The sequence below is a fragment of the Thamnophis elegans genome, chromosome 1 (assembly GCF_009769535.1).
Source record: "Thamnophis elegans isolate rThaEle1 chromosome 1, rThaEle1.pri, whole genome shotgun sequence".
Taxonomy (NCBI): Eukaryota; Metazoa; Chordata; class Lepidosauria; order Squamata; family Colubridae; genus Thamnophis; species Thamnophis elegans.
The window spans coordinates 145,787,918-145,810,770 of NC_045541.1; the positions used below are offsets into that span (position 1 = coordinate 145,787,918).

The 22,853-nt window shown below is 36.9% G+C and overlaps 1 protein-coding gene across 2 annotated transcripts in view; it reads left to right on the top strand.

Moving 5' to 3' along the window:
* EML1 (EMAP like 1) overlaps positions 1-22,853 on the top strand; it is a 126,009-nt gene that overhangs the window by 57,355 nt on the left and 45,801 nt on the right. The window contains exon 1 of one of the 2 annotated variants that reach the window (XM_032234193.1): positions 11,141-11,363. The exons of the other annotated variant lie outside the window; for it this stretch is intronic. Within the exon in view, the coding sequence (XP_032090084.1) occupies positions 11,291-11,363 (73 nt within the window). The 5' untranslated portion in view covers positions 11,141-11,290. Of the gene's footprint in view, positions 1-11,140; positions 11,364-22,853 lie in introns of those variants that run through there. 2 annotated transcript variants of the gene reach the window in all.

The window sequence follows — 22,853 nt, forward strand, 5'->3', positions numbered from 1 at the left end:
GCAGTAGCTATCCTTAACCCAACAGCATCATGTTTCATAGGCTATGGCATACCTCTTCCACCAGAGATGGTATTCAGCAGGTTCTGATCAGTTCTGGAGAACTGGTAGCGGAAATTTTGAGTAGTTCAGAACCAGTAAATATCACCTGTGACTGGCCCCACCCCCATCTATTCTCTGCCTCCTGCATTCTAGCTGATTGGGAGGGAATGGGGATTTTGCAGTATCCTTGCCCTAGAGTGGGAGGGAATGGAGATTTTACAGTATCCTTCCCCTGTCACGCCCACCATGCCATGCCTACCAAGCCACACCAACAGAACTGGTAGTAAAAAAATTTGAATCCCACCACTGTCTTCCACCCAACAGCTGCCACTCCTGGCCTTGAAGTCCAATGTATTGATTTGAAATGTATATTTACATTCATAATAAAAAATGGCAGCTGCGATATGTAAATAGATTAGACAACTTATTGGGATGGCATAGCAACACTTTTGTAACAACAAATAAAGGAGAGTGCACTTTCAATTTCCTAGCTGATTGTTGTTGATTATTACCATTTATTCTTTTAAGTAAAGGCAATTCAACATAACATACTGTATTATGAGATAATGTGTTTCCTTTTAGAACCTGAGGGATCTGAATAACAACATTTTAAAATGGATTGCTCAATGCAAATGGATAATGTGTGCTCACAGTGGCGGATTTACAGCATATAAATGTGTTCGTGTTGTATAATTTATGGTGCCGATTGATAATTTAACCAAATGTGCAGCTGTTCCCTTGAGATGTCCCTATTTACCATAATTGCATTGTGTCTTGATGAGAAAATGTAATTTACAGTAATGTAAGAAAATGAAAATACTTTTTATCAACCAGTATAATCCTTATTACTGAGTTTGTGGTGTTAATGACTGATCATATATCATTTCATGCTGCTTTTAAAAAGTGTTGTTTACTTTGGATTGATTTGCATAAGAATTTTTTAGAAATTGTAACTATAGCCATATAGTCGTTAGATTCACAAACACACATACCCTGGTTACAAAGTTAACCAATTTTCTCAGTTTCCATAGCAGAAAAATAAATTAAGCTTTAAACTTAAAGAAATATACAGATATACTATCCCACTATTCTGTTTGGGATAAGTAATGTTAAACAAAGTGCACAAAAAGGAATAAGAAACCAGAAACCCCAAACAAATTAAAAGCATGAGATAAAAAAAAACATTGTAGTAAATTTTTCAGCATACCTCTGCATACTGTTTATCCTTGTTTACACCATATCTATATCATTTCATACATTATTATTTATTCTTTAAATTTCTTTTCAGACTCTCATAAACTTTATCCAACCACAACTTCCTTAGTCTTGACTAGTCCTGCTCTTGACCCATTCATTCTTCTTTCATAAGTTTGTTTCACAATTCATTCCCTCTTATTAGTTTATTTAATTAAACATGTTGTAAGAAGGTAGTGAAATGTAACGATCTTAGAATTATAACAAAGATGATTATTGGATACATAAGTTAATTCAGGCAAAAAGAAAACATGAACTATAAAGCCAAAGTGTAATCCTATGTATATTTATTCGAGTAGAGGTAGCACAGTGTTTAGAATGCAGTACTGCAGACTACTTCAACTGATTGCTAGCTGCAGTTCAGCAGTTCAAATCTCACCAGGCTCAGAGTTGACTCAGCCATCCATCCTTCCAAAGTGGGTAAAATGATGACCCAGATTGTTGGGGGTGGGGGAATGCTGACTCTGTAAACTGCTTAGAGAGGGCTGTAAAAGCACTAAGGAGCGGTATATAAATCTAAGTGCTATTGCTATCCAGAAATTAGTTACAATGGCTAAAAAGGGCCTTATTTTTGAAGAAGTGTTTATAGAGGATTGCAGTCCTTAGTTTATCAGTTTGCTGCATGATTATGCTGCCCACATCAGGCAAAATAATCTTAGAAGATGGAATAAGGACGGAATGCTTTGGGAGAGCTTGTGCTAATCAGACCAGAAGGTACAAAGTAGCTTTCTTCTTTTTTTTTTTGCCCCTAATTCTTTTATGTACTTACATTCTGCAGCTTTCTTAAAAAATCTACCCCATGTGTGATTCTGGACTTAATAGATTCTTGAAAGGAAATGGTACAGGAACCTATCTTTCTACTCATTATATATGTCTTTGTAACATATCAGAGCTTTTTTAAAAATACCCTTGGTATTTGTTGGAACTGCTATTCTCAGAATTCAGTTATAAAATGTATACACCACCTCAGTCCAACTGGACTCTACAATATGTAGCTATAACTATAGCTCAACAACATTGAGGGATGTAATCCAGAGGTGAGATTCACTTACCTTCCCTACCGGTTCGCAAACGTTAGTACGCATGCACACTCTCTTTGCTTGCGCAAGCACCTTGTCTGCTCATGCGCACTGCCTTCTGCACATGCAGAGTGCTAGCGCATTATGTCAGGGTGGGTGGGCGGAGCCTCCCACAGCCGCCACTACCAGTTTGCCTGAACTGGCGAGAACTGGCTGAATCCTTTCTGTAATCCTGAAAAAAGCAAGTCTTGACAGAATTTTGAAGAGCCAAAATAGTGGGGGCTATGTCCCACTCAGAAAATAAGCTTCTCCATAGGAGGAGAACCATTACAAGAACATCTGCCTTTGTATTCCTTATGTCACTGCTCATAAACAGTTCTGACTACCCAGACCAAATGGGTATACCTCAGTGTTCTCAGCCTATGGGTCAGGACCCCATTGGGGGTCGAACGACCCTTTCACAGGGGTCACCTAAGACTATCGGAAAACATATATTTTCAATGGTCTTAGGAACCGAGACACCAATTTTATGGTGGAGGAACTATATTAAAGGGTCGCGGCATTGGGAAGGTTGAGAACCACTGGTATACCTGATTAGGGAAAGGTGGCCTTTTAGCTATTTGGGTTTTTAAAGGTAGTGACTAGCATGTTGGATTGCACTTGGAAATTGGATGAATGCTCAAACAGCATGATCAGAGTCTGGTAATTCTATTTGCAGCACAACTGTAGGTCATCTTGTTTCCATTCTTGCTCAGAATTTTAAGAAATGTACTTCCATTCATACAAAGGCATCATGTGGAGGGAATCTGCTCTATAAATACTTACTAAAACATGTTTTCATTGTGCCACCATTGAAATACCTCACAAAAGTTCTGATGATTATATGAACTACAAAAATTGTAAATCTATATGCAAATACTGAATTCCATTTCTTAATTTATAATCAGATTGTGATAGCCTAAGTGATATGATGAGGATGTTTACTGTATTTAGCTTCAAGTATTTAACCATTTTAAAGTATTAATTTGCATTTACAATATCTTAGAGCATACACTGAACTTAGTACTAACATTACATATTACACTACATATTAGTCACATTATACAATGCCTATGGGAAGGTTTCTGCAGAATGAATTATTATGCTTTTGATGTCAAAATGCAGACGAATATCTTTTGATATGCAGTACATAGTAGTTTTGATACTCTTGCAACATGGTTGAGAATAATGAGGGAAAATATTAAGAAGCACATTTAGTATTCAGATGCTCAGAGCATATGAGTTCTGAAGAAGATGGTAGGAGCAAAATCCCTTTTGCCTTACAAATCAGAATCAATTATGCACTCATTCTAAGACATGGAAATGATTCTTAATCATTTCGCAATAGACTTTGTGAACTCTCTTTGGGTTGACAAAATATCTCAGCATTATTTGTGGTTTAATGTTTTGCACTGAATATATTTTAATTTGGAGGCTATGGTAGCCAGCAGTGGCTTTTCATTCAATTCTTCTGGAATTTGATGTGCTCCAGATGTATTACATTTCAACTCCTTGAATTCTAAAAGTTTGAGCATACTAGATGGGAATTTAGGGAGGTAAAGTCCAACACTGTATGTCTAGGCTAGGGGACACTAAGTTGTAGACAGATGTCCCAGCCTAAGAGGCATATGAGAGTACAGCTATCTATGAATATTAGGCTTGTCATAAAAATCAATCATAATTCTCATCTAAATGTTGCATAGATGTTATTGAAATCAAATTAATTAATATAATCATCTCTTTTGATAATGGCTTCTTGTGATTGAAACTTTTTGAGGAAATTTCACATTTTACAACTACCTTGGACAATCTGCTCTAATGTTTATTATCCATTTCCCCGATAGATAGATATAGATATAACATTTATTTAATGTTTATTGATGTTTGCCAGATTTATGATTACTAATCTTTTGCTTTGCATCAGCATTATTTAAAAAAACATAGAAAATAGCATTGGTATAAAAATTAATACCACAACAAATAATCAAAAGAATTTTAAGAATCCTTGAAGGATAGTTTTACTCATTTTGGACTGCGTTTTAGATTATTAATAAAACATCTTATAATAAATTAACTTTATCCATGCAAATGTTCTTTTAGAAAAATTATTAAAATGGAATTTGAAAATAATATCTATATTAAGATTACAATTAATGTAATTAATTAATTAATTAATTAATAATTAATGTTTTTAAATATATACATTAAGAAAATGCACTTCAAAATATTTATTTAAATGTGAATGTAGACTGCTTAAATTACTGGGTATGTGAAAAAAGAATGGAATAAAGAATTTCAGTGTGCTTGAAAGTGACACGAACAAAAAGTAGATTGTCCCATTTTTTATGGCTCAAAGATAATAATCTCCCATTTTATGTCTTTCAAAGGGATGTGGTTTCAGTCAGATGGCTTCTGATATATTTTTTCATATAAACTAATTTGGATTTGTACAAATCCATCAAAGCCATTGTTGACTGAATAATGCTTAATGGTAAGATATTTTAGTGGTTGTTTCCTAGTTCTCAGAGATCCATTAAAATGCTTCCAAATCTATTACACTGCTGTGCATACTTTTAAGCATATTATTTCTCTATTTCATTTTGTGCTTTAGTAGTCTAACAATTACAATGCATCAAGAAATCCAAGCAATGACATTACTAGAATATTTCTCCTTTTGCTTATCTTGGTTCCAAAATTTGATAATATTATATGACATTCAAAGACTAAAACATAAAAGCCATTCTACCTCCAAAATAAAGTACTAAAATGTGCACAAGTTAATTAGATAAGTTTTCTGTACATGATTTCAAAAATAGATTATATTTGTTTATATGCTTTTTTTATTCAATAGTACATCTATCATATTAATATTTCATTTTTGAAAGCAAAGGCCAGTTGGCAGCCTATAAACCAGATTTAATGGTTCTCAGATTATGAACAGAGAACATTTCCTGTTACTTTCTTTACCTCAGGTGAAATATCTTTTATTCCTGGATTTATCCATAGACACAGCATATGTCTATAAATATAAATAGTAAATGTTATTATTATAAGCCTAACATAAACCTTATGTGTATTTCTCATCTTTCTTCCTGAGAATTTAATGTTATATACATAGGTTATCTACCTAATCAGCCATTCAGACAATGACTAAATCAAGGCTTGATTAGCATCTGCCATATACTTTCAGTGCATCTGTTGTGCATTATATTACCTTGAGTGATCCACTGTGCCCAGATGTTTTTAATTAAGCCCTTCTTTCCAACCTTAATATGATGTCCTAGCATACATGAAAAGCAAAAGTTTGTATTAAAATATAAGATAATAGCACCAAAACCAACTGTGATGTACGATCTAGTCCCAACGTATATAAAACATATATAATATATATGGTGAATTTTTAGCAGTATATAATGGTATTTAAAGATTGGGTATAGTTAAGGCTGATGAGAATATTTAAACAATGTATAACAAAGATCTCTATTCAAAATCTCTATTCATAATCTCTGAGACAGGCTTGCTGACAGCTTGATGTCAGGCCTGTATAACTTTTTTGTGACCTGGTTTTTTTTCATCATTATTTTTTAAATTTTGCATTCTCAGATCATAAGATTTTTTAGTTGTTTACCCCTTTTGTCTTAGGTGGCATTTATGGAGTGATTAAAGTTTCCATTTTGCCTTTTAATAATAGAAATAAAATAGGTCTATTTTTTTCCAATCATGCTTTGCTGTTGGTCCCTCTCCTTATTACGGAAAATGACATGGATGTTAATTAAATTTGCTTTCAATTGTATTTACTTTAATATTCTTGGTATATTGATTTTAAAGGGTAGCAAACAAGTAAGCGCAAATATAAGCAGAGAAGCAGGGTAGGATTCAGACCAATCTAGACAAGTTGTTATGAGTTTTGATATGAAATAGCTTGAACAAAGCTTATAGCTTTCCATCACTGAAGAAGGGGGCCAACATAGTTAGTTCTGCTTGCTCCAAGAATGTTCAAAGACATAAAAAAAGGTTAAACTGAAGGTATCCTATGGGTGACATGATAATACAAAGTCAGGTTAGATAATCTTATGATGGCAGTGGACCAATTTTATTTTGTCCCTTTCATTTCAGTCAAGGATATAAAGTTCAGAATGCTCACCTTTTTTAAAAAGTAAAATAGCTGCATTAAGCCTATCTATAATTATCTGATAGTTTGTTATATGCTTTGAAGCTTCATAACGTAGGAATTTAGTAGGTTGACCAATCTTAATATAGAGGAGCCATTGATCTGGCACTGCATTTTAAGATCTCAGACTGCCAGTATCCACAGAAGAATATGTCAAAATAGTAGAGTTGATAGTTACAGAGACACAAATGATGCCTCACCTGTTTTATGCAGACATAAATGTGGCATGTATTACAAAAGGGCCATGCTTAAACTACCACAACTGACACATTTACTATGTTGGGTCTTCCCCCCATCCCTTTCCTTCAATATCACTATCTTAGACAAAGATATTTCCTATTTTTTCTAAATTCTGTTACACAGATGACAGGAATGATTCTAATACAAAACTTTCCATGACCTTTTAAAAAACCATGGTACTATAGATAGTTGAATCAGCTTATAGCTCAGTTAGGAGCCAAAATGAGCAGCTTGGTTTTGCATTAAAACAATTAAAATAATGACATGTTCTTGCCTAAAGACCCTGAAAAGATTTGTCATTTCACCATGCATTAGCTGTTCTCCTGTGGCCAGCATCCTAACAAATATTCAGAACTGTGAATTAATCTTTCCTTCTTTCTCTTTGTCTGTCTGCCTCTCTGTATCTCTCCCTATTTCTTTCTCAGATACAGAGATTTTGGCTAGTCAACTGCTTATTTTGTTTTGGCAATGATTTATGAATAAATGAATTCTTATTTGCCCTTGCAAATCTTACCTAGTCTACAAAATTCAGAACTCTAGACTCCACAGAAAAATAATAAAAAATATAATGGGATATTAGAGCATGTGGTACCTTGGCTGAGTTCAAAAAAGTTATGGACAAACAGTCACTATTACTGCAGAAGCCATGTCCACTAAAATAGGATGTCTCCTGCAACAGCTATAAGAAGAATCATGAAATTCTGTTCATGTTAATGGTGAAATGTCCCAAGACTTCCTTGTATGTATTGGTGTGAAGTAGGGCTGAATTGTATCTTCATTGTTTTTCAACACTGTGATCTATAGTGGTTGGCATGACATCAAATATGGTTAAGAAATACATTACAGGACTAACCCACAAAAATAAACACTAGCTATGTACCTCTGAATCTGGAAATGGAGTAGTTTTGTTTTTTTATGCAGTTAAGAGTAACAAAGTGTGTTGAGGGGAATGGTTTGATTGATTCACAAAATGCTGATTGAGATCTAAACAAACTACTTAATTTACCAGTGTCCCAAGCCAGTTTCTACACAAATAATCATCTAAACAGTGGCCTGCAACCTTTTGGGCAACAGGGACCAGTTCCATGGAGAATGGTTTTTCTGGACTGCAGGGTAAGGTTTCACATGCTGCCTGCATCCCACGGATGGGGCTTAACTTGTTTGTGCGGACTGTATGTACAACACATACAAAGATATGTTTAGCAACCGGATTAGTATACTATGTATTAGAGGAATTATGGTAACAAATAAATAACAGATATATCTAAATGTTTGACTTTTTTGATGTTCCAGAAATAATCTTGATAAATGGCATAGTTAAAAGGAACTGTTCTGTTCCTCTAATACTTTCTCTATTCAACTTGAAAATACCTTCTTGTATTTTATTATATATTATATAAGTGCCAGTTTAGTGCAGTGAATAAGGCATCAATCTAGAAACTGGGAGATTGTGAGTTCTAGTCCCATCTTAAAACACAAAGCCAGCTGGATGACCTTGAGCCAGTCAACTTCTCTCAGTCCTAGGAAGGAGGCAATGGCAAAAACCACTTCTGAAAAAGTCTAAACAGTTTCCAAGAATCTGACACGATTAAACAGAATCAAAAATATATTTTATACTATATTTCAAAGACCTGAAGGCTACAATCCAACAACGGGACTAAGCCTCAGCCTCATGAAACTTACAATATAAAATGTTTTTGATTAGCAAAAGATAAGTTTTGCAAATGGCAGAAATCAGAAAGCTCATGTACACTTAAAATGTATCCTTCCCTCTTTGACCTTTAATTTTGAAAAAGAAACTAGGAAATTATTAAAAAATAAAAATGTTTAAATTGTCTCTTCTCATTACAATACATGCCAGGGCTGCTAGGTAGACTTTTTACAATAATTTATAGACATTGTCTAACTTCTTTTATTCTGATTTACTGTCTAAACTCAGATACTGTTATAAGTCATTTTATGAATTATTGTATTGTGCAAATCCAAACAATTGTAGATTATTCAATTATGATGAAATATATCAGTTTAGTAGAATGTTTGATTAAGATATGTTGCTTGATATATCCAGAATATATCAGTGTTCTTAAAGAGGGATGAAGTTTTTTACTTTATTGTACAAGTTACTTTGGTTTCTTCCAGCAGTTTGGACGCTGGCCAGAATTTCCATTCCCTATTACCATACACTGTAAAGTTGAATAGTTTTAGCAGTTTAATAACTCTCAACTTTTATATAGCCCAATATATACAGTCCTGGGAAATTTATCCAGAAATACCCGAGTTACTTCCTTGTGTGAAGTTACAGACTTTCACATATGTAGCCAGGAAAGCCAGCTGGTGACCTTGGGTCAGTCATTGTCTCAGCAGGCCCAATTTACCTCACAGGGTTGTTGTGGGGAAAATAGGAGGAAGGTGTCCTGGATATGTACACCGCCTTAAGTTATCTTGAGTATTTTCATGTAAAAAAATAAAAGCAGGATACAAATAAATACTATAAAAATAAGTAAGACTAGAATCTTTATATTTGGAATAAGGAACACTAAATTTAATGGGACTTTCTACTAAAGTTGTTGCACATACATTCAACATATGCATCTGTACAATTCTTGATTTTTTAAAATTGTTATGTGCATCAGGCCGTTTCAAACTCTGAAAAAAATTAAGTACTTCCTATGGACGATCACTGTATACTAAATACTCTATACAGAACTTTTATTGGTAAAAAGTCGTTTTAAAATAATTTTGGATTTCTTCCAGCTCTTCATGTCGCTAATTACAGATTTCCTTTTTAGCATTAATTAAAGCTGCAATAAGGCCGATTACGCTGCTAAATAAAAGCATTTGGGTTTGCACGGCACGGTTTGCAAGTTGAAGCCCACTTCTTTAACCGCAAGGCCCTTTTAATTATTTCGGACTTTCTTGGATGGAGGCGAAAACTAGACGAGTCTTAAGGGCCAGTTTCAGAAGCATTTTAAAAGAGGGGGGGATTGCCTAGCATCTCCCAGATTTTCAGAAGCAACAGGCAACGCATTCTGCTCTTCGACCAACATCAGAAATGACTGCTTTCCCTCCAATAATGTTTATTGATTGCATCGCTCCGCCCTCGGTAATCTTGCGGTTGTGCCAGATTTTTTTCGCCAGAATCTCCCCCCCCCCTCTTTTCTCCTTTCACTTTCTCTGTTGGGCTTCCCGCGGTTTCCCGGACTTTCCACAAATAATCGCCACATTTCTTTCCCGTTTGTTCAGGCTTCTCGCTCCCGAGTCCTTCTTTTTGAAGGCGGGGGAGGGGCTGGAAGGAACACCCTTCCCATGACAGGGCGGGGCAAAGAGCTGCAGGCTGAGAAGGGCGTCGTTTGCAGTCGCTAAAAAACCGGAAAGGTTGTTTCTGCTTCTTATCAGGAAGATCAATGTACAAAATGATGTGTCAGGGGTGAAGGTTGTTGGAATTTATAGTTTCTCTCAATAGGGAGGCAGTAATTCCTGATAAGTGCTGGGAGCGGTGCAAAGGCATTCTGCACATGCTTGGGAGCCTCGTTTTTTTTCTAATTGCGCTTTCATATTTAGATGGAACCCTTTTGACAGCATCTTCTGCATTGCAGCACATGCATGCGGGCAGCCGCTGTACTTCGTGTCCTAGGGATTGCCTCTTCTTTTTTTTAACTGTTTCACTTGGTGGGAGGGAGGGAGCAGGGAAGAACCCATTCCAGAGAATCTCCCACACATTCCCTCTTTTTAAAACTTCGCGTCGGCTATTTTGACCCTTGCCCTTACAGAAAAGGGGGTCTCCTTAAAAGCGCGCCCTATTTGTGGAATCGAACAGCCTTCGGACCACCACCCGGGTAGTTTGCATGTACCTCTTAGCCGTGCTGTGGTGTCAAGGTTGGAAGCGTGATTAAAGGCTGGGTGCCGGCGAGGTCACCTCTTTATCTGTGCCTAGGACCCTCAGATACGCTTTATGCAGTCACCCTTTTCATCTCCCAACGAGCTTGGCTATTACCTTCGGAAAGAAATGGATGGCAACCTAAATTTGGAACGAAAGGCTCGTCTCCCATGGAACGACAGGGAAGAAGGAAACGTGGTCCCTGTTTCTTGCAAGTCGCAAAGAGTAACGTCGCCGACCACAACTTAGCTTTTTAGACAACAGGCGACTTTTATTATGCCTAACTCCCCCCTCCCCACACACGCACTCACAAGACCCGGAGAGGCAGCCCCATTCTCTCCCCCTCCCCTTCCAGCAGAGGAGAAAAGCGGCGGCGGCCCAAGCCACGGTGGAGTGAATGCGTTGTCATGGCAACTGGCAGAGGCAGGCGGCAGGCCGGCCCCAGCCCCAGCCGCCTCAGCCTTTCCTCCGCTGTTGCACTGTGTGGGTGAGGGAACCGGGCGCCCGAAGGAGCAGAGAAGAGCAGCCCGAGTTTGACGCGAGCGGGTGGGGAAAAGGAGGGAAGAGAGGCTGGAAGGAGCGATTTGGACTAGGGCTGGGGGGGCCGAGGATCCCAAGCGGGCCGAAGAGGGGCGCGAAATTGGCTTCGGGATGATGATGGAGGACGGATTCTCCAGCTACAGCAGCCTCTATGACACTTCCTCGCTTCTGCAGTTCTGCAATGGTAAGGGGAGGAAAGTAAAAGAGAGCGAAGCGTGCATGCGCGCCTGCGGAGCGAGGACCCGAAATCAAGGGCCGCTGGGGTGGTGGTCGTACTGGTGGTGGGTGGGCATCGCCCTGAAGTCGAGCGGCCGGGGCTTCGCTTTTTTTGCCTGGCGAAGATGGGCTGACTTGGCAAGTGGGATGGATGTGCCGGAGAAGCTGGCAAGGAGAACCGCCCCCGCCAAGCTCCCAGCTTTCCTACTTGGAGAAAGGATGGGGCCTTTTCGGGGCTTTCTCTCTGTTGATCTTTAGTTTTAGGTTAAGGGAGAGAACCAGCATTGGCTTCACCGCCACGGTCTTCTGCCTGACCGAAAGAAACGCTGGGTGTTTTAGTTAGCTTCACCAGAAGGCGAGGGAGAGAGCGAAGAGCTGTGCCTGCCTCCGGAGATATTCCCACTACAGGATTGCATTGACGGGTGCCTGATAGAGGGTCGTGAAGATTATGGAAAAATAAAACAACAACAACGTCACCTTCTGTGTGTATGGAGGGAGGAAAGCAGTTTTTATTCCTCAGTTTAACTTCTAGGAACCGCCCCGCGATTAAATGCTGGCTTGATTGACGTGTTCCCTTGTTTCACGGTCTTTAGTTCTTAAATAAGCAAGGCAAACATTCACAGTTGTAAAGAATGTGTGTATATGTGTTTGTGAATCGTATTAAAAGATGGTCTTTGAAGTTTTATGTAATTCGGATGGTGAGTTTTGTTCGTTGCCATACTGCACTGCATGAAAGATTTATGGCTTCTTGTACAGTTATTTTTAAAGTAAACAAAAGTCTTGAGATGGAAAATATGTTGGTTTCCAAGCTGTGTAGTTTCTGTCCTGCTTCTTTGAAAGTATATTAAACCAAATGGTGTTTGGGATGGTGATGTAACGAAACGCAGTTTGATTTACAGGAAACTTTTGCAATAAACATTTAAGACAGAAGACCCTTCCTGTATTGGACTAATTGGATAATATATTAATGTAGTTTGTCAGTTGGACAATAGAATCTTTTAAAAATGGAATTTAAACAATTTGTAAACATCTTAACTCAGTATTGACTAATAGGAGTTACATGTGAATATATACAGAATGGTTTTGCTGTTCACTTAGAAAATCTTTGTGATTAGAGTATAAATTCCTTTGCCTGAAGAAATTAAAATAGTTTACAGTGTAGTTCACATATTATTTATATTTGTGTTTGTAAAAGTAAGAATTATATAAAATAGCTTATTTATATTGGACTTACTTAGACTCTATTTTTGGCAATGATAGAAAACCAGAAAATTACTCTTTTAAATCAGCTAAAAGTTGGGATTATTTAAAGCAATTTTTATACGGTTGTGGAAATTAAATATTGGGTTTGCATCTCCTTTTCATTGTTGCATTTCAGTCTAGAGATATTTAAAATCAGTAAAGTTAAGATCAGTAAATTATAGTTTTGGATAGGTAAACTATATGTCTATTGTTTCCAATAGAAATTCATCTGTGCCCTTTCCCGTGTGAATTTAACTTTATTAGGATAACTTTTTTGCAGAAGTTAGAAAAACCTGGACTCTTCAGATATTGTAGAAGTACAACTTCTACCTTCTTTCACTATTGACCATGTTGGTTAGATAGTTCAGTAAGGTCAGAGCACAAATGCCTCTAGATATTGAGCAAGTAAATGGAATGTTGCTTATTCTCTTTAGGGGATTAATTCCACAATCAGGATTCTGCTACAATAAAGATCGTGCCTTGCTACTTATTCTTGATAGTGTCATCTAATGAAGATTCATAAATTGCCTAGTGGCTAATGAGAAATGGGTTCTTTTCAGGTGTTCTGGCCATAAAGTCTTAAGGTTTGTTAGACTTTATTTTGAAGTGAAAAGAATTTTGAAGGTAGTATATTTAGGATAAAATCTTCAGAAGTAATGTAGACTTGCAAAATCTCTGCAAGCTGTTAGCCTGACCCTTCTTCAAAGTACAACCCAAGCACAAAACTTAATCTTGATATTAAAAAGTATATAAATCCCACAGCACAGTGGCCACAAAAATAAACAGGATTGGCCTCAACATCACCAACTGGAAACTTCCAGCCAGATAGGATAAAAATCTATTCAAGTCAGACATGAAAAACTACATACTTCCGAAAACATTTTGTTGTCTTAGCTACAATTGGATGAATTAACATACTGCTTTAAGTCATAAACCACAGTGCTTGGATTCATATAGCTTTTGCTGAGCCAAATTAGACACTCTGTGTCATGTCATAGCATTGTGAACCAACTTGCTATGGCTTATTCACTAGACCAGGATTAGGAAATAGTCACCTAGCAAAACATTTAACAAGTATTCTATGTCATGCTAATTAGCAAGTAGTTAAACATTTTCTGGATCTCATAGCAAGCATATATCAGTTGGTGCTTTGTAAAGCCATTAATACTCAAAGAATGCTAATCAATGGTGTCTTATCAAATTTGACAGAAGCATCAAGTAGACTTCTACAAGGATCAGGCCTGGGACCTGTTTTTCATATTTTTAATAACTTGGATAAAGGTGGGAGAAAGCTTCTCCAATTTACAACTGACTAAAATTGGAGGGAATAACTAATAAACAGAGCTAGTCGAAGACAACCTGTATAAATATCTGTAAGTTAGAAAAACAAAGTTGGGGTCTTTCTGGTGTATCAGTTGCCTGATGTGTGGCAGAATCTTTTCCTAAGCAGCTTGATCTTGGATGACTTTAAGGTTCTTCAGAACTTTAAGGTGCTCGGGACCAATTTGGATGTTATTCTGGTAACAATGACATTTCCCAGGCACTGTTTTGAACTGATTTTCAGGATCCATCCCTCCAAACTTCAGCATGTGCACCTGCTTGCCAATCAAATTTATATTTATTCATAACATCAAATATCAGAACATACTTTAATAGTAATTTTATTAAAAATTGCAATTGCAGCAATAGAAACTCATACAACTAAAAAAAAATAGAAATGAAATAGAAATGAAAGAAAAAGAAATACAGTATATAAAAGAAATATAAAAGGAATGATTTCCCCTATCACAAGTATAAGCAATTTTAGTAACGTATTAGTTTCTTTTAAAATATTACAAATGAAGAAGAGATTCTTCTATCCCATCTCTTTGGGGTCTACAAAATTAGTTATAAATATGGCATTTGGCTTAAGCCAAATACACAGAAAGTGTTTCCCTGCTCCTGCCACTGCATTTGAATGTCTACAGAGATTCTCAGTCAACCAGGTCATGGTTTCCCAAAGGTGTTTTTTCAAGGGGAAACTGGATTTTTTTCTTTTTATTTGAAGATGTTTCGCTTCTTGGGTAACGGAGGGATGGACAGACAATCAGATAGATAGATGATAGATCCCACTTAGTTTGCCAGTGATCATATTCTCCTTCCCAACTCCAACAATAGATTTTTCTTCTTAACCTATTCAATCTTTTGCCCAACTAGCCTTTAGAGTACTATGCGTGTGAGAAACCGTACCTACCGCCGCTAAATGCTTTACTAGATTATTTTATCTGTCTGGGAGATCATGTGACATGCAAACAAGGCTTAGCTGTTCTATTCTGTCACAGACTTGATCCAGGTAATTTGGGGCCCAATCTGTGAAGTGGACGTACATGAAAGCTCACTTTTGCCTCTTTGCAATCATGTAATTAGATATCCAAGGCATAACCACCACATTAAATGACTCCTTAGTCCAGTGGAGACTGACTGCTATACATGATCTCCCCGGGTTAAATTAGGCTGATTAAACTGATTCACTTCAGGGATAGGGACAAGGTGGTGATTAAAATAGTACTGTAAGTGTCTTAAATGTTTTATTTTAGCTCTGTGGAGTATGTTGTCATTATTTTTAATTCTAATACAGGGAATATAAACAGGAATGGCAGCTTGGGAAAGGACAAGATAAAAAAAGTAATATGAAATTAAGAACCATTGATGAAAAGCACTACAAAGAAAAGAATATTATGATTCTAAACAACTTACATTATAAACAACTTAAACTAGATCAACTTACAAAGATTTAATGTGTCATTGAATATTCAATCTTAATGTTTCTAATAATTCTAACCATTTTCTAGTACCAAATTGGGACAGTGAAGAATAAAGGCATTTGAGGAGGAGTCTATTAGAAAGCTGAGGAAGAATTTAAGACTAGAAATGTTTTGCCCCGAGCCTAATATGAATTTAGTAGCAAAATTTTCTTGCTGACAGCACATAATTTCAGTTTATCAACAATTACTGTCAGTCAACATCAAGTTAAAAAGAATCAAAATATGTCTTGGAGTAGCATTAATGGAAACAGAGAGGAATGCCCTTAGGAAATAGTATTAAATAACAACTAATTATTCTATACACTGGTGTTGGGCCTTGATATAGATGGAAGTTTGATGATATAATCTGTGCTATTTATTACTAATGATAGTGCTCAGGCTTTGCTAATGAATAGTGCTGGTTATTGTGTTCTCACCACTAGTATCTTGGAGACGTGCTCCTTCTGGCTTCTCCATGAGGCTAGGAATGGTTTGAAGGCTGGTTCCAGGAGGTTATTATTGGCTCTTTTTGGAAGTAGGTGCCAATGCAAATTGCTGATCGATAAAGCCACCATACAATTCTGCACTAAAGTAATCCCAGGAGTACTGATTTCAGATTGAATTGACCCATCATCCCCCCCGCCTCCGGGGAGAAACTACTGTGAATTCCCCAATTCTCTCTACTTATGGAAGTCTAGGTGCTTCTTTTCTATGACAACACTTATATTTTGGGAACAGTTTAATGCTTGAGTGAGTTATTACCTTCTGAAAACTAATTACATTACATTACATGACTGATGATGATTATTGTAACATGATTTTTTTATAATTTGTAATTTGTACTATGAATATTTGATTTCTGTGTCTTCATTATTGGAAATTTCAAAACATTCAGGATTGCAGCAGTATGAAATCTAATAAATGAATAAACAATATGACTTGGCATAAAGTGCATGTTCCAAACTAACATAGTTAATTGGCCATCTTGATATAAAAATACATTTCTGGATGATAGGTCCACCAGATAATGACTTTTAGCAATTCTTAAACATTTATTTCCTATTGCCTGTTTCTTCTGCTGCCTAGTTATTCTACTACCCTCTGTTATTAAATGGAATCTCCAACCACCTTAAATATAGTGACATTTGCCCCCTTACCTAGATGAGTCCACAAGTGATTTGACATGCAAACAGAAATCCCATATTTTGCCAATCTAGGCACAAAAACAGGTAGCAGTAACAAAATTAAATAACCTAGACTTGCTGCTTTCATGGTATCCAATATCTGTGTAACGTAGCAATCTCCTATCTATACCTCTTCTCTGCAAGGAGTATAAATCCTTCCATTCCCCACCATCCAGTCAGAGCTGAAGAAGCTTCTTGGATGAGAAGCGAAATGTCTTCAAAGAAAAACAAAAAAAGTCCAGTTGCCTCTTGAAAAAGCAACTATGGGGCAACTTTGACCTGTATGACTGAGAATCTCCATAGACTACACATAAAACTGTAGGAAAACATTTTTTAAGAAATACCTGGGCCAAATTTGGCTAACCTCAGGCCACATACTTGATGTGGCTTTCCAATTATTTTGCACAGCCACTAAACAAGGGTCTCAGACTTCAACTATCACAAATGCCTTATAAAGACTAGTTAATTAGCCGAAAATCTTTGACGATCTTTCAGACATATACATGAAATCTCTAATGAGCTAAAATGAAGAATATTCAAAATGCCATTCATAACAAATTCATAAAATAATAACAATAAGATCCTTGGGAAGGACTTGATAGGTGGATTTCCATTGTTTTTTACTACCGCTTCGCTTGTGCTCACACATGAGGCTTTGCGCATGCGCAGAAGTGCCTGGTGGGTGGGCAGAGCCTCCTGCCACCACTACTACTGGTCACCCAATTCGGGCTGACCCAGGGGAGCACCCATCTCTGACTATATTCCAGATGGCCTTACCAGTGTGGTATAGAGCAGTACTATCACTTACCTTGATCTTGATACTGTTGGTGCATAGCAACCAAAATGGTGGTGATGGGCAAGTGGGAGGGATTGAAATACCCTTGTTGTTGTAAGTGTAGTGTTGCTAACTGCTTGAGGTTTGATCATGTGACTGGCAGCCACAACTGAGGACCAGGTGTTAGTACCATTTATTCATTGTACCTTTGACTGGTCACTGAATGAATGGTTGTTAAGGACTATGTAAGTTAAGGAGCTAAATTATTCCATAAGTATAAATGAAATATGTTTTTATTCCATAACATATGAGAAAAAAATGATACTTTATACAACCATTTGCATAACAAATATGCAAATATGCAAGCATTTACATAACATTGATAAATTAGATGACCATCTGATTCCATGGTACATTAAATTCTTACCCTTGATCCATGCCAGTATTATTATGGTAGTTTCTAAGAACATAATCATAAAATGCACACTACGCATGTTAGGTAAAAACAGTGCTTTTCCATTTGTTAGAACAAGATTTAAGGGATTCAGTGATAGATAAATAAGTTGGTTTTAGTGCCACTTTTCGAAAAATACTGTCACACTGTTTCCCATTGTCACTAGTTGAGCTGTTGTAATGTTGTGGAATCTTTAGATATAAATTGACATTATAGAAGACTGAGGATTCAGGTTTGCTAAAATTGCAAATCTCTTTAGATTTTGTTTTTAAATAAATCCCCGTTCTTCAGAAAACCTGTTCAGTGTCTGTATATGTATATTGAAAGATACATAGAGTAGCATAGAGATGAGTTTAACTGACTAATAAATGTGTTCGTGTTGTTTGTTTTTCTAAATGAAAATCAAAACACATTCAAAATAATATTACCTGAAGCTTAGATGTTCACCAAGTTTTCTAGGTTTCTCATCATGCTTCAATCACAACTCAGAAATCAAGTCCTTGAGTATTGCTAATTCTTTCCTTTTGTCCAGATTTTATGCCTTCCAGGGCCTTGTAGTTTTCTGATACAACTAGATAACCTAAAGTCAGTTATTCTGGAAAATGTTTAAGCCCATCTCTTTGAAGATTGAAATATTGCTATCATACACTACAGAACTGAGAATTTTTTATTAACAATCATTAACCACATAGATATTATCATGTATCATTATTAATGAAACATAAAACTATAAAGAAATATAAAATGTACCTCAAAATATAATTAAGTCTACAAAATTTAAATGCAGTATAATGATAGGGTACATATACTTATCGACTTATGTATATTTAAAAGAAGGAAGAAAGTAGTGCAGTGGTTCCCAACTTTTTCAGTCCACCATCCCCTTGGTGCTACCAACTGATCCTCAGTGCCCCCCCACCCAGTGGTGGAATTCATTTTTTTTTACTACCAGTTCTGTGGGTGGTGGCTTGGTGGGTGTGGGCTGGGGGGGGGTCATGTGACTGGGCGGTTTGCACAACGGAAGGAAGATAGTAACCAGTAAAATTCAAAACTATAACAATTAATTGCACATTTATTCAAATCCAATTTAAAAACCTTTTTAGTTAATGTTAATTCAATAAAATTGTTGAACATGATTCAGTGATACCAGATTTCAAAGTCTGATAGTCATTTATCAAGAACTTAGTAATAGTAACGTAGTAACTACTTCACTGTTCAGTAAATTCTTAATGTGATGGATGGGCTTGATGAAGCGATACCAGTTTCCCAATGTCTGGTTTTAAGTCATTTAGCAGAGTGCAATGTTTCCCAATCTTGGCAACTTGAAGATGTCTGGACTTCAACTCCCAGAATTCACCAGCCAGGGAATACTGGCTGGGGAAATCTGGGAGTTGAAGTCCAGACATCTTCAAGTTGCTAGGGTTTAGAGACACTACTCTAAAAACACCAGAACTGTTTTTCTCTCCTCTTCTATTACGGTATCAGAGGAGCCTTTTCGGTGGCATTAACTCCTGGCTCTAGTTCCCAGTAGTTTTGGGTGATGGTTTGTCTTAAAAGACACTTAAAAAGAGCGGCCCGTTTCTTACCAGTTTGCCCCGGGGAGTTCATGCAAAACTTGCTTCGTTGTTGCCCATGTCGAAATTCCCTTTGGCCATTGCCCCGCTGCCCTTGAAAATAGTTCCTTGAATATCAGTTTGAGTTTTAGGATCCAATACTTAATTTAGGATTCTGAATGTTATTTTATTCACAATTGAATTTCTTTTCAACTACATTCCATAATGAGACATTTCTGTATTTTATACTTAATATATATGCTATATGCTATTAGCCCTTTGCACAAGTTTGTTATTAGAAAACTATTTAAAAAACCCTTTGACTATAATGATATCAATAAAAATGAATGAAAACACAAACAAGCAATAAAATTAATAAATTTTAAAATACGTTAACATAATATAATAATGGGTTATAACATTCTTCCAATGGAGACAAAATCAAATTTATTAATAAAAAATTGATAAGTATAAAACACTTTTTGATTCTGAACATACATTTCATTGCAATATCCATGTGTGGATGCTTTTTGTTCAGTATTATGTCTTTATCATACAAAGCCGTATAAGAAGATAATCCTAATTCATGAAACACAAGGTTAAGCATTTTAAAATTTATCTCGTAATCATTGGGTTGGAAAGGACCTTGGATGCCTGGTAATATTGTGTTTTACATACAGTTAGTGGCAGGAATTGATTTTCACTAAGATAATAAGGCAGTATACAGAAAGAGGTTTGCTACTTTCCAGACACTTATCACTGTCTCCCTCCGAAACTTGACTTTCTCTGGTATTATGGAAGCTGGAAGCAACTTAACTAGCAGTTACTAGCAATTTCTTTCCTCAAAACCTTATCAATGAACAGTGACCAAACTCTCCATCTTAATGAGGTAACTATATGAATAATCTTAAGACAAACTCAGCTTTGATTAGATGCATCTACACATTTTTTCTTGGCAAAACTATAGAACTGCCACTCTGTTATTCAGAAATATTTAGTAAGGATGTACAAAAGTTCTTCGAAAGGTAGAATCTACTATTTGTAAATCTTCAAAAAAAAAAATTCTGAGAAAAGGCAATGCTACTTTAGGGAGTTGCAAACCTGCACAACGTTCAAACTGCCAAGTACTTTTTCACAATTAAATGTGAAAATTTCTGGCCTACAATTTAGCCATTAGCCCTAGTAGCAATAGCAATAGCAATAGCAGTAGACTTATATACCGCTTCATAGGCCTTTCAGGCCTCTCTAAGCGGTTTACAGAGAGTCAGCATATTGCCCCCAACAATCTGGGTCCTCATTTTACCCACCTCGGAAGGATGGAAGGCTGAGTCAACCCTGAGCCAGTGAGATTTGAACCGCTGACCTGCTGATCTAGCAGTAGCCTGCAGTGCTGCATTTAACCACTGCGCCACCTTGGCTCTTAAGTTTGGTTATTTCTCATTCAAATACTATCCAGATCCATTCCTGATTTATTTCTGAACACAAAAGTTGCCAAGTTCACCCACTTATTGGGACTGATAGTGATACAGAAGTTAGTTTTGAATAGTTTGCCTTAATTGTTTCTGATGCTTAATTTGTATTTTCTGTGTGCTGCATTTTAATGTTTGCAAGCTACTTTCATTATTTAAACTAAGTGCAGAAAATAAAGCAAAATATATCTATACTCACAATTGTGCTACTACAAATAATATGACTAAGTATGACATTAGAATAACTGCTTACTGTATATACTCGAGTATAAGCCTAGTTTTTCAGCCCACTTTTTGGGCTGAAAAAAGCCGCCTCGGCTTATACTCGAGTCAGTGAAAAATTTGCCCGAAATGGAGGAGAAAAAGGGGCGGGGCCATGCCGCTGGGTGACACTCGTGAATGGCCCAGTGCCCCTGTGAGTTTCCCCTCCCTCTGTGTCAGTTTGCCGCACAGCGCGCACCGCACCATCCCCCCTCCTCACGTTCTAATGTAATGCAGGGCTGTCTTACGATTCCCCTTCCTCCCCCTCCTGCCGCTCTGCAACGATGTCCCACCTCCTCCTTGTTATGGCAAGCAGCCACATAGCGATGTCCCACCTCCTCTGGTACAGTGATCCAATGATAGGAATCACTGTGCCGTGTGTCATAGGAGGCGGGACATCGCTCCCGCGGCTGCACGGGACATCATCATCACAGCGGGACATCAGCATCATGAGGTGAGTGAAGTATTTCATTGAATACACCGCTAGTTTACTGTTTTTCTTTGAAATAAATATTCAAAAACATTATTGGTATCTATTTTTATTTTTGAAATTTACCGGTAGCTGCTGCATTTCCCACCCTAGGCTTATACTCGAGTCAATAACTTTTCCAGTTTTTTGTGGTAAAATTAGGTGCCTCGGCTTATATTCGGGTCGGCCTATACTCGAGTATATACGGTACCTTTCTCAAAAATAAAAAAACAAACCTGGAATAAAGTTTTCCCAAATCAAACATTTTTATCTCATATTACTATAATTCTTTTCAAATTCCTCTTTCTTCAATTATCTATTTGCTCAAAAGAGATTTCTGACGACTGAAATAGCAGTAGACTTATATACCGCTTCATAGGGCTTTCAGCCCTCTCTAAGCGGTTTACAGAGAGTCAGCATATTGCCCCCAACAATCCGGGTCCTCATTTTACCCACCTCGGAAGGATGGAAGGCTGAGTCAACCCTGAGCCGGTGAGATTTGAACCGCTGAACTGCTGATCTAGCAGTAGCCTGCAGTGCTGCATTTAACCACTGCGCCACCTCGGCTCTTATCCCATGTAGTTATTTAAAAAATATAATTTGGTTATCACAATCATGTTTTATGGTGAAAAAGCAAGGTTAATGGAAAAACATAAAGCTTTACCAACTGAGTAGTTGGACGCCTCTTAAAAATCCAGAAAACTGCACAGCTATAGCTTCCAAAGTATATGCTGTGCAGCTGCATATCAAGGAACTGTTTGATGTCTCACTATTCATAATCATATGATCTACAGTCCTGACAAAACTAGGGAATATTTTTTGCTTCCAGCTAGCATTGCTAGAAAAACAAACTGTTCCACGTTTCATTATGGAGACTCTGGAGTTTACAGCAGAAATTGCTTAGTTAGAGACTGACTTAGTTTATGAGATAATTGTGGTTAAGCTTCACAGGCCTTCCCCACACACAAAAGTAGAGAATGTGCAACATCAGCATCTATAATTAGAAGAAAATATAAAAATTCTGGGATGACCTAACTTTGTTTGAAAACTAGGAGCTGGAAATTTTCTTTTGTTTCAAGCTTTGCTGCTTCCATTTTTCTACTGCAATAATCTCCAGAGCAGGGGCTTGAATTTACAAGAACAAACTGGACAAGTACAAATCAAAGATAAGATGTACAATTCTGTTTAAATTGCTTAACGGTTTCCAAAATGCGATCAATGCATATCAATATGTACATATCTTTAAGTTCATTTGTGTGCGTGCATGT